This window comes from Temnothorax nylanderi, unplaced genomic scaffold, assembly GCF_030848795.1.
Source record: "Temnothorax nylanderi isolate EJ_2023f unplaced genomic scaffold, tnyl_v1.0 TNYL_tig0054_pilon, whole genome shotgun sequence".
NCBI classification, from domain to species: Eukaryota; Metazoa; Arthropoda; class Insecta; order Hymenoptera; family Formicidae; genus Temnothorax; species Temnothorax nylanderi.
In genome coordinates, this window is record NW_027249116.1 from 1,196,335 (window position 1) to 1,209,162 (window position 12,828).

General features: G+C 31.7%; 2 protein-coding genes across 2 annotated transcripts; one reads left to right on the forward strand and one right to left on the reverse strand.

Annotated features, from left to right (window-relative positions):
* Positions 1-66: 66 nt before the first annotated feature.
* Positions 67-4,385, forward strand: LOC139772917 (venom acid phosphatase Acph-1-like). The gene is made up of 7 exons (XM_071706974.1): positions 67-687; positions 1,803-1,837; positions 2,157-2,267; positions 2,846-3,111; positions 3,226-3,373; positions 3,560-3,880; positions 3,975-4,385. The coding sequence occupies exons 1-7, from the start codon at positions 561-563 to the stop codon at positions 4,170-4,172; spliced, it is 1,206 nt and encodes a 401-aa protein (XP_071563075.1). The 5' UTR covers positions 67-560; the 3' UTR covers positions 4,173-4,385.
* LOC139772923 (uncharacterized) lies at positions 4,322-11,156 on the reverse strand. Its single transcript, XM_071706979.1, has 13 exons — positions 11,094-11,156; positions 9,805-9,915; positions 9,289-9,554; positions 8,790-9,073; positions 8,209-8,417; positions 7,953-8,102; positions 7,134-7,203; positions 6,727-6,845; positions 6,478-6,588; positions 5,939-6,207; positions 5,363-5,646; positions 4,904-5,109; positions 4,322-4,644 (listed from the first exon to the last, which is right to left on the reverse strand). The coding sequence occupies exons 1-13, from the start codon at positions 11,154-11,156 to the stop codon at positions 4,402-4,404; spliced, it is 2,385 nt and encodes a 794-aa protein (XP_071563080.1). The 3' UTR covers positions 4,322-4,401.
* Between the last annotated feature and the right edge of the window lie 1,672 nt (positions 11,157-12,828).

Below are 12,828 nucleotides of genomic sequence, written 5' to 3' on the forward strand. Positions count from 1 at the left end.
GCTAAATTCAAATCTGCGCGTTCGTTCGGTAAGCAGTGTAAACCAGTGTAAACACTCGGGTGACTCGGGGAGATAGGTTAACATCTGTGGATGTGGTTAGAGTGATCGTTCGTGAAACCGTTATGATGTTGATGTTGTTTAATAGAACCAGTTACACACAAGATTGTTTTCATACTTGTCGTGTCACGGCAAGAAGAAGGAAAAAAGCGAGTAGCGATAAGAACGCGCAGCGTCATGGACAATTAATCCTTGCTTCTTTCACGCAAATTAAACTTTACGTAATCTGTGCGAAAACGCGCGATTCACTCGCAAACTATCAGCTTAGATGTGATCGTTACGATCTACACGATCATTTCATTGACTGGATAACATTTTTAAATCAGACTTGAGATGATAAACATATAATTTCGGGTTATTGAATATCATCCTAGCATTCCTAGCTGCAGCCAGTGTACAAGTGTGTGTGTTTCGAGTTTCGACGCGAATGTGTTTGTATTGAGAGGTGATTGCAAAAGTTGTCAACAGATATTTGCAAGACATCCACATCAGATCGCACCGTAATGACGTGGAACAGTGTGATATCTTGTCGTCGTTCGACGCTGCTGTTATTCCTCTGCTACTCCGCGTCGTCGGTCAGAACGATTGCGCAATATTGCAAGGAGGGAGAATGCGGTCCGTTTTGCGAGGGTATGTAAAGGTCATGATCATGACGCGTAAATGACGGCTCTTATCGATAATTAATTATTCTTGACGCAAAAGAAATGGTCTTAATATTCCGTTTATGCGACTTGAGAACTTTGAACCGTTTAGTTGAAGTTTTCAACGGTATCTGTTTGATATAGGTACGTTCACTCACATTGCCGAGATCTGCCAAGTCTTAAAATAAGTACATTCTGCAAACTGCGGAACGACATAATAGCAAGTCGTATGAATAACTGTAGTTTTTTTTTTTTGTTTTTTTTTTAAATAAAAGTTAAATAAATGGCGTTATGAGATGGTAAATTTAATCATGTTAAATTGCTACCGCAAGTACATTGTTTTCTAGACGTATTACTCGTTTATATATATCGTTTAAATGTATTACGTATAAATAAAACGTCCAGCACAATAGCAGTAGTTTAAAACGATTATGCGTTGTTAAATTAAATTGAATAAACGCAACAGCACGTGTAGCGATTTTACATTTTATTAAGTGAAATTGTTGGATAAACCCGTAGCAGTCACATGTCACATACGTGTCGTTGCGTTTATTGTGCTACATATATTGTGCTAATTGTTATTTATAATTTAAACGATCACTGTCGGAATAGTGATAAGCTGACTATAGCTGAGTGCTAATTTAGCATCGATTATTTCTTCCTGCATTTTGTTACAATTAAAATCATGCAAAGAAGATTAGCTATTATATAGCTATAATAACCCGATGCCAATTGCCAAATCAGTATTATACATTCGCATGACGCATATCTATATAATATGTCTGTGTCATATGAAATGTGTAGGTATATGTATGAGTGTAAGTGTAACTGTGCGTTAGGCCCAAGGAATTGCAAGGATCACTTCCCCCTGCAGCTATATATATATATATATATATATATATATATATATATATATATATCAGTTTGTAGCTTAATCTATATATAGGCTCGTGTTATCGACTCTCGAGCCCGTGCCTTTCGAGCGGATAAACGCTCTTTCACTTTTCCCAATCATTTCGTATCGCTCGTATCGTGCAAGCATGAACCGCGCTCTTCTGCAGACGTTTCTGCTCTTATTAACAATAAGCTTGTTTGTGTCCTTAGGACTATGCGAGCCCCATTTGGAATTGGTTCAAGTGGTACGTACTCGCATTTTAATATATAATATCTGCAGTATTATTACAACATTTTGTGACAAGTGATTTGTAAAGTTAAAATAACTAAAAACATACGGTCTAGACGTCTAGAGAGATGAGTACATGTATTAATTAAAATAAATTATAAATCGATAGAAAGTTCTTTTATTTCTGTGAGAATCTAAATCAGTGAGAAATATATACATAGTTTTGTAGTAATATATTTTATTTTACGCTTAAATATTAAATTAAAGTACATATATTTAGATATGCTATTTTCTACATGCTATAATAATGTAATATGTAATGTTGAACTTTGCAGCTAATGAGACATGGCGAACGGACGCCGAGATTTAAAGAAACTTTAATTTATCCCACGGACCCGTATAACGTATCGACTTATGAGCCGTGGGGTCTTGGCCAGTTAACTAATGTAAGTATAAATATAAATTAATACTATATAAATAACGTAATTATCAATATTTAAATATAATATTAATCTTAAAAAAAGTTTAAGGTACGAATTATTCTCTAATATTTTATTACATTAGTTTGTAATATATTTCACACATACTTTACACATCATTAACTTGTATTCAAGTCCCGTTTCGTAAATCTGTTATCTATATATATGTATATTTAGTCACAATCAGATTTTGCATCGAATTTTCTTCTCACTCTTTCAGTTTCATAAATATAATTAAAAATTGTAGAAAGTCGTTTATTATATATATATATAAATTTTCATCATATAAACAATAAATAAAGAAATATTAAAATACAAAAATTAATACTTAAAATAAATCAATACTTATTCTATATGTGTGATTATCTTGCAAAATAATATTTGTATACTATATATTATTTTATATATTATTTTATAAATATATTTGCTTCTTTATCTCTCATATGTTATCTTAAGATTCTTCGCTACGCGCTACTGATAAATTGCTACTGTGATAAATTATTGATAAACAACAGAAAATTAACTTGCTAGTTTTCGTCTTTCAGCAAGGAAAGCTGACGGAATATCGAATCGGCATAATGTTGAGGCACCGTTACAACAACTTTCTGGGATCGATCTATTACCCGCGAGATATCTACGCTGTTAGTACAGAGACTGATCGCACGAAAATGTCTTTACAATTGATGTTAGCAGGGTTGTACCCTCCAGATACATCACAATTGTGGAATCCGGATTTACCGTGGCTCGCCATTCCTATTAATTATGTACCTGAAAAAGTAGACATATTATTAAAGCCTCAAAATTGTCCAACGTTAGTGTATTTTAGTTTTTAATAGTAAATTTCATGCATAAAAAATAATATTTTTAATCATTTCCTATCCATTTCCTTAACATAACTTATTATAATTATAATTTTTTTTTTTAGATACGAATCAGCTTTAGCAGAAACGAAGAAGCTAAAAGAGGTGCGCGACAGATTTGCAGTTTACGAAGATTTCTACAAATTTTTGAGCGAGAAAACTGGAGTGGTTCAGAACGACCTACTAGACCTTTACAATCTGTTAACAGCACAAGTGAGCCGAATATTCAGACAAATTTTCACTTATATAATAAAATATCTTTTATACCAAATATACAATAAAGTTATACTTTTTAATGTTCTATATCACTTAAGATTAAAGTTATTTAATGATTTATATGTGTAAATATGGAAATGTTTGATAATTAGTGTTATACGTTTCGCTCTTTTTGCATTTCAGAAAAACATGAATCTAACTCTGCCAGAGTGGTGCACCGATGAAGTGTATCGGTCGATGCAGGTGGTCATCATGATGGAATATGAGATCCGCTCATACACGACTCAGTTGAAGCGGTTGAACGGTGGTATGTTGATCAAGAAATTCATCGACAACATAAACAAACGCCCAAATTCGCGCAAGATGTATGTGTACAGTGCCCACGAGACAAATATCGCAGCGTTCGCCAGGGCCCAAAATATTAGCGAACCGAAATTACCCAATTACGGATCGGCGTTCCTATTTGAGAAACTGCAGGATGATTTCGGTCAGATTTACATTAAGGTAATTGTATACAGTTTCTTGGTGATAATTAACAAAATTAAACTACAATTATGTTCAGGTATATATCCTAAGACCCTCTATTTCTTGTCGATAGATTTTGCTCTGGACAGGCACCACAGGAAAGTTGCTGACCATTAAACTGCCAGGCTGCGATGAAGTTTGCCCTCTGGAAACTTATTTAGAGTTCGTGCGGGATGTGATACCTTCAGATAAGGAGATGACTTGCTTCTGGGATATTATAACTAGAGAAGAACTTCTAGAATTGTTTGCTGAAAAGCTAAATTTGGATTAATAAAATTTTGTACACGAACTGAATAAAACCATATATATAATATATATATATATATATATATATATATATATATATATATATATGTATTTGTATGAGGCGTGAATTAAGTTTGGAGAATAAATGGAAGGAGTAGAATCACGTACAATGTATTAAATATTAAATTATTTTATTTAAAGTTATATATCTAAAATATATGTGACACTTCAATTAGCATTAGGTGTTTTCATTATTATCTATTCCCATTGAAATCAATAATTGATTTTGTTATTAAATTGTACACCATTTTTTCTAAGTAGGCAGGATATTTTGTGTCAGCGTAATCCACAGTTTGTCTCTTGTCACAAGCCATTTCTTTATCAGATGGAATCAAGTTTCGAATTAGACCCAAGAACTTGTCGAAACGACAGAGAGTTTCGCAATCTGGGATTTTAAGCTCGTCGATGATTGGCGGAATGCCCCGATAATATAAAAGCTGTAAAATTATTACGTGGCATAAATAGTTGAATTCGTAATGTATCTTTGTTAATAAATAATTCAAATTTTGTTCATACAGGCATACATTTTCAAAAAATAATTCTAAAAATTAGAAAATTAATAATATAATATTAACGATGTGAACAGCTTTTTATTCTCTACATTTTCTTATTTTTTTAAATGAGGTATTATCTCTTTTTGTTTGTATTATTATTTACAAAGATACCTTGTATACTATTTAATAATACTGCACTTACCTTCACATAATACTGGTTATTTTGCTGTAACAATTCTAGAATAACTGCGCTGGTGTATTCAGGTACATGAGGCTTATACACGTTAAACGCGTGCAACAATGTCGCGATGTTAGTTTCGTGACCGCTGTATAAATAAATTTTCGTGTTCGATGAGTTTGCATTTTGTACGGCTAGCATATTCTTCGTTATAGCACGAATCATTGGGCCTGTAAAAAAATAAGCAAGTACTGTAAACTCTAAGAAAGATAATACCGTAGGCATTATACACTGCAGCACTGGTGGAAATGGACAAAAGAACATCAAGAACACTTTGATACAAAAGATAAGATTGTACAACATATGGAAATCTTTATTGGGGGTACCTTACTGCACGTACGTTAGTAGTAAATATATCAGCCTATGGTGTTCTTTTTTTCGTTTCCACCAATGTAATAGTAAACCATTGATTATAGCTCTTACCAGCATACAACCTCTTTAATAAAGGAGTAGAATTTGCAATATTGTATGAAGCTACGATTCCATCGAATAGTGGACCGTCCGGGAAATAATCGTACGCCCATTCGGGAAGAGTCAGATTCATAGATGACTCCGCTACGAAGGTGTGATACAAATAATACATATCCAGAGGCTTTTCGATCTTCTTGCCGGTTAACCTGGTCAATTTATTCATCATGCCCGTGAATTGGGACATTCTTTTTTTCGTTGTAGGTAAATCCAGCACTCGATTATACTCATTGAGGAACCTGAAAATAATCTCAAATATTATAAATCTCTTCTCGCGTGGAATTTTCGAGTTTCAGAATATGTATATCTTTCTTGCATCCGCATCACATTAACAATGTGTAATTAAAGTTACCAAAATAATTTTCTATTAGTTTTCTAAATACCTCCTATGTTCTCTAATTGTTTCCAAGATTCCGAACTACATCAAAGAATTTACATCAATCCCGTTTAAGCAATTATTTAAACAGTAATTTCTTGTTTGTTTTCTTTATTTCTGTCTTTATTTCTGTTGAGTTAAATCAGTCTGCTTACTGTGGGCACTCATCAGGCAAGAAGAAATTATCATCAACACGTAGCACATATGACGTCGGAATCGGTTGCCAATTCAATGCAGGATTCCATCGTTGTCGAACATTTATTGGCGGAAACAAGGCGGCGAGAATCAATTGCAAAGACGTTTTCGTTCTATCATAATCCGAGCTGTGACCCATAACGAGTTTTGGCAGATATAGATCTCCCAGAAAGTTTTTGTATCTGCGGTACAAAACTTGTCCTAATTCATACTGGCGCATCTTGCCTCGCTAGAAAATTGCATTAATTAATCAAAATATATTAATCAATCTTAAATCATATATTACAAAGCGCATTTAATAAACTTTATCACCTCTGTACTTAAGCGCAATAACTGGTACAATATCCAAAATATTTTTAATCGATATATTCATGATTTTGAACCATTCAATTTTGTAGAAAATTAATTTAATTTAATATTATACATATTAATTCATTCTTTCAACAACATCACTTTTTTCCGAAGAATTCGAAAGAAATTGCACTATAATTACACTTACAATTGTCAACTGTCCTAAACCTTCCGGATAGAAGGAATAATTTAAATACGGATCATTCGGATACATTTCGTATCCGTTGTTATCAGGTGTCCGATCACCATGTCTAAATACCTACGTAAAAATATAATATCGATAATTAGTGGGACCATTGTGGATTTAATCTAATTAGATAATGATCCAAAATAATTTGGCTTAACATTTATAAAATACTCCAATTGATCATCAACAATTCTATTTAATGGTACTTACCACATTAACTAACTTAAGCTCAGGTTGAGCACTTGCGAGTAGAATAGCGTTTATGCCGATGATTAGACCAATCGACAAATAATTGTCGAGTATCAGGAACGAGACCATCTTGCTGGCACCTAATCTAGAGAAGTAATGCCATTAGTCTTATAGTAAATGCTTCCTCGAGAACGATAAATGTCGTGGCAGCGATAAACTGATAAAATCGAGATTCGTGTAAACAGGTGTGTAAAAATATGCATATTATATTATGCATATGATCTTTTGTTCGTGATAAAGCGATAGCTCGTTTACATCAGACGTAAAATAAATATGTGATGTTGCATTCGAAGAAATATAAAGATAAAGTTAAAATTTATGCTTTAATACGACTTTTCTTTTGACGTAAAGACAGAGAGATAAGGTACCTTCTTTTTGATCACTATAATAGACCATAGATTGACTTGGCGAGTTTCTTACTCCGCTGCTTCGAGCACACTAAGGCTGCTTTTAGAGGGGATTTGTAGTAGGCATGGGCATGTGTAATTCCCTCCTTCCCCACTCACTGTTTAAAAATGCTCTCGAATGAACTGAGTTAGCGTAACCAAGTGTGGTGTTTGAGGATTAGATGTAATTAGAGACAATTATATATATATGTGACTTAAAACAACAATGATAATGGGCACGGATTACAATTTACTTAAAATGAAAGCATATGCGTGGTGTAAATATTTAGTATCTGCTTGTAAATTGAAGCTATTGTATTGAAGCTTTTGTAATTTAATGTAAGCCATATCTCAGAGACTAGCCGTTTTGATAGAAATTTTTTGTCTAGGATTTGAACATTTTTCCATGCCAATTTTAAATCTATTCCTAATTCTTCAGAAATTAAAACATTCATAATTTAATAAAGGAGCTTTCATTTTTATCTGCTTTACACTCTGAACAATATAAATATGATTTAATGAGCTTCGGGGTCACGTAAATGTGTCAGTATGTATAATATTTAATGACAATTGAATAAATAAACTTGAGAGAAAATGATTTGTTGGACAACAATTTTATCATGATATTCATGGCAGGATATAAACGTTGAAAATTTTTCTAGACATTTATTATAGTCAATTGAGAATATACACGCGCGTTATCGTTGAATAATATACTAGCTCTTTTCGAGATTGCTGATTTCTTAATTAAATTCTAATTCTGTAGGACATTCTGCAAGGGGAATATTTCATGCCGACTTAACTCGGAATCTTCTTGTTACAAGTCATCTCCTTGTCGGACGGTATCAAGTCTTCAATCAGATCCAGATACTTATCGAAGGGACACAGTATATCGCAGCCTGGAATTTTAAGATCCTCGATAGTGGGCGGAATGCCTCGATAATGCACGAGCTGAAAAAACCCATTATATGATATATATAATAAAAATAATTAAATCTGTATTATCTCTTCTTTCATTATGGTTAATGTAACAATTATATTTGTATAAGATGCTTACCTTCACATAATACTCTTGCCCAATCTGTCGCAATTCCAGAATAACTGCGCTAGAATATTCGGGGATATGCGGTTTGTACACATTGAACGCTTGCAACATATTGACAACATTTAAATCGTGACCACTGTATAAATAAATCTTCGTATTCGGCGCAGCAGTTGGATTTTGTACAGCTATCATATTATCCGTCATAGTACGGATCATTGGACCTGAAACAGTGCAAAAGTTTGTCATAACATATGACATTATAATAATTAATTCTATTTAATGAAATTCTATATGAAAGTGTGATATAATTGTTAAAGAATCTATTACATTTATAATAGACTGAAGTTTTATAACAAATTTAAACTAAAAATTCATTGGATGTACTTTCTTCTTTCTAAATCAAAATTATGTATAAAATTTGCATAATTTTAATTTCTTTTTAGATTTTTTGACGATATATCTCCAATATGTTAATGCATTTCATATGACTGTTAATATATATTTTATATATGTTTTTAGTAATTGTTAATTTATATATTATTAAACAATGAAATTTTGTCAGACTTGTTTTTGCCAAGATAAACATAACTTACCAGCATTTAGTCTTCTTGATAAAGGAGTGAAATTAGTACTATATAAGAAGGCTACTGCTCCATCCAACAATGCTCCATAAGGAAAATAATCGTATGCCCATTTGGGAAGAAGCAATCCCAAGGAAGACTCAGCTGCGAAAGTGCTATAAAGAAGATAAAGCTCTTTTAATGTCTCTATTTTCTTTCCGGTTAATTTTGTCAAGCTGTCCATAGAGTCCTGGAATTGGGTAGTCAGTAATTGTCCTTCGGTCGAATTTAATATTCGAGAATATTCGTTCAGGGACCTGAAGATTTTAAATGTAAATCAAATTATCTTATTTATATTAATTTTTGATATGTAGATAACTAAGAAATTGATATAGAAATATATCTTTTGTTTTAAATTAAACATCCTTATTATATTTCAAATATAATTAAAGGTAACACAAGACATTGATGTCAGTTAAAGATTAATTTCTCGTTTTCTTTGCTTATTTTATTTGCTTTTCGATATACTTACTGCGGACACCCTATGGCTAGGAAAATACTGTCTTCCACACGTGGTGTGTATGATGTCGGGATCGGCTGCCAATTTAAAACAGGATTCCATCGTTGTACACTTGTCGGTGGGAATAAGCTAGCGAGAACAAGTTGCAGAGACATTTTTGTTCTCTCAAAATCCGAGCTACGAGCTACGACTAGTTTTGGTGTGTATAAATTGTCAAGAAAGTCATTGTATCTAGAACGCAAAAATTGCCCCAGTCTATATTCACGTTTCTTGCCTTTCTGTGAATAGTCATAAAAATTCGATCAATTATAGTTGTCAAATAATATCCAACCGATTTTAAAAATAGAAAAGAAATTGATAACAATATAATTAATAAAATGAAAAAAACTTATGTATTTATATAAAATCTCATCTCGAAGAATTAAGAAATAATTTACAAGCGTCCACATAAATTTACGGATCTTAATCTCACTTGAAGTTTTTTAACTCATGTTATAGATGATGACCCGAATGATATGTCGTACTTACTAAGGTCAATTGTCCGAAGCCTGTTGGATAGAAGGTATAATTTAAATACGGATCATTTGGATACATTTCGTATTCGTTGACATTAGGTGTTCGATCGCCATGTCTGAATACCTATAGAGAGGAAGGTGAATAAAAATAATAATTAAAGCAATTACGGATTATTATCTGCGAATAATAATATCTGGAATGTAATAAAAACTAAATTAAAGAGAGAGAGAGAGAGAGAGAGAGAGAGAGAGAGAGAGAGAGAGAAAGAGATTGCGTGTAATTGCGCGCGCGCGTGTGTGTTTGTGTGCTGCATATGTTTAATTATCAAAAATATTATCTAAGTGCACTTACCACATTGACTAATTTAAGCTCAGAAGGCACAGCTTCGATCAAAATTATGTTTAAACTAATAATAGCAATTGATAAATAATTATCAAAAATGTTACACGAGACCATTTCGTTGGTACCTAATCTGAAAATATAACGTCATTAAGCTGACAGAGCTATATAGATTTGTTAATACCTATTTTAAATTAATATTAATTATTAAGACATTTTCAAGAATTAGAAATTTGATAATTTTTATATTCATCTAGGTATGTTAAACAACAATTTGAAATGGAGATATCTTATTCTTATATCATTTTTAATTGTTAGCACAAAGAACACAACACTTTTATGATTAAAGCTGCAATATCGCAAATCCTAGCTAAGTCCTAGTTTAAAACTTGGTATTCTATTATGTGAATAATAAAATAATAAATTTTTAATAATTCGAAAATTATAGAAATTGACGCATATATGTATATATTTGACATATAAGTAGACTGTATTATGTGCGATATGTTGCACACATCCATAACAAGACTGTGGTGCGCACACAGGTTGTACACAAGCACATGGGACCTACGCTGTTGCCTTTTGTAAGTTACGTTAATATATGTGTACAAATAGCTAGCTAATTAGAATTTTAAAAAATTAGATAACACTCGATGCTACTTTGTATACAAAACTATTTCATTCAATATGCTGAATAAATAAATTTTAATATTACATGTTGTATAAAACTAGCAAACCCCACAAGCGAAACATGACAAAGCAAATAATATTTAGTAAGAAGTAAATAAAAGAAGTAGATTGCGCGAAAGTAAATAAAACAAAAGAGAAAATTAAATTAAAACTCATAATTTCATAGGAGTGCCAAGTGAAATAATAAATTCAACGTCAAATTAAATAAAAATTGCAAGAAAAACAATATATCTCGTTCGAAAACGTGTAAAATAGCTTTCTTGTATTCTCACCTTTTTGCGAATGGAAAGTCCTCTATCAACAAATGGACATGGATAAGTCTTTGATAAGGACATCCCTAATTAAATTTGGATTTTTTACTAAAAGAAGCGGTGTCTTCTTGTCGAATATCCCAATTAACAGTTCGTCTTTGTCGTCATCGTATATTTCTGTCAAGTTATCACCCGCGGATATCTTTTTCAACGTAATATTTTTAACATTATCGAATCTTGGTATTAGTCACAGGTCGCAAACACCGCGTATCTCTTAAAAGTCAACGGTTGACGTGAGAAAATAATAAACAGCGAGAATTACGACACATTTCGTGATACTGCACAGTATTTGGTAAGTCCCATTTTTTTGCGAACGTCAATTGATTATCACGAATAATCTTTATTGAAAGATAAAGAAAACAATGTTCTGTTATATAAATCTATTTAAGAAATTGTAAAATATATTTGATAAAATTGATAAATTTGATAAAATTGAAAGAAAACGTGTATCTTTGACGAAACATGAAATTAACTTTTACTTATTTTACGTCAATTTTTTCTATGGCTATATATATATTTTGATAATAGCTGCCGTTTGGACATAATATAACTTTTAATTACATATAAATTCAATTGGCATTTTTTAATACTAGATATCACAATCACAGACGTGCGCTACGCGCGTGCTATTTGGTTAAAGCCAAATGTATAATATTAAAATATTATACAGTTACTATTACACTATTAATCTCTTAAATTTTTCCTTTATACATATATATATTGTATATATAAATTAAAATTTTAAATTTTAAATTTAAAACTTAAAACCTTTAAATATCCTTTGATATATGTGCAGACCTGTTTTTATCTGATTAAATATCTGATAGAAACAGATCAACCCATAGAGGCCCACCACCACCCCCGCCGATTCCGATCGGCGGTCCTCTTATTTACAATACTTTTTTTTACATTTTTATCATTTATTTGATTTCTCTTATCAATATATACAATATATATATATATACATTTACTTTACAATATATACAACATTATAAAAGAATTACATTATAAATGATTACATTATAAAATTGAAAATATAATATACAATATTTCCTTTTGATATATAATTACATATGCAACATTCGGTATGCGTACAATAACACGAAATTTTCACAATGTAAAACATGTGATTATTATGTAACGTTTCTTATTATTAATTATTGAAAAATAATTTCTAAGTTTATTTTACTTTATTTTTAATTTACGTGAGCAACTACGATTAAAAAGATCGTTAATAAATTTATCACTAATGTTTCCCAATCAAGGAGACTGTTAGGTAATTATTGGCATACTATACTATATTTTGCGAGACTCAAAGAAAATAACCAGTACGCGAAAAAATAGAGACAATTTCGGTATAATGATCAAATTGAAAAATACACGACGAAACGATCGATTCCGCGAGTCAATTCTGATATATGTAATTTTTATCCTACCTGTTACAACGCGCGCGCGAGTCATTTATAATTATTATTTCTCTACGCAATAATAAATGTCATTTGACAAATATTTAACATTTCGCAATATCACGCTTCTACGATTTCAATTATATAATTGAATAAACTGAACGCAATGTAATTAATCGCACCTGAATCTAATTTCCGTTTTACTTTCAATAGGAACTAAATTTTACAAGCTTTAAAAAATCACGAGCGAAAACCGCGTTATCGCCGCGTTCAGTAGAGGATAACGCGAC

Coding starts and splice junctions, on each gene's coding strand:
- LOC139772917 (XM_071706974.1), top strand. CDS start 561: ATGACGTGGAACAGTGTGATATCTTGTCGTCGTTCGACGCTGCTGTTA. Junction 688..1,802: donor ATGCGGTCCGTTTTGCGAGG/GTATGTAAAGGT, acceptor TTGTGTCCTTAG/GACTATGCGAGCCCCATTTG. Junction 1,838..2,156: donor ATTTGGAATTGGTTCAAGTG/GTACGTACTCGC, acceptor TGAACTTTGCAG/CTAATGAGACATGGCGAACG.
- LOC139772923 (XM_071706979.1), bottom strand. CDS start 11,156: ATGTCCTTATCAAAGACTTATCCATGTCCATTTGTTGATAGAGGACTT. Junction 9,074..9,288: donor CTAGCCATAGGGTGTCCGCA/GTAAGTATATCG, acceptor TAAAATCTTCAG/GTCCCTGAACGAATATTCTC. Junction 8,103..8,208: donor GGCAAGAGTATTATGTGAAG/GTAAGCATCTTA, acceptor GGGTTTTTTCAG/CTCGTGCATTATCGAGGCAT.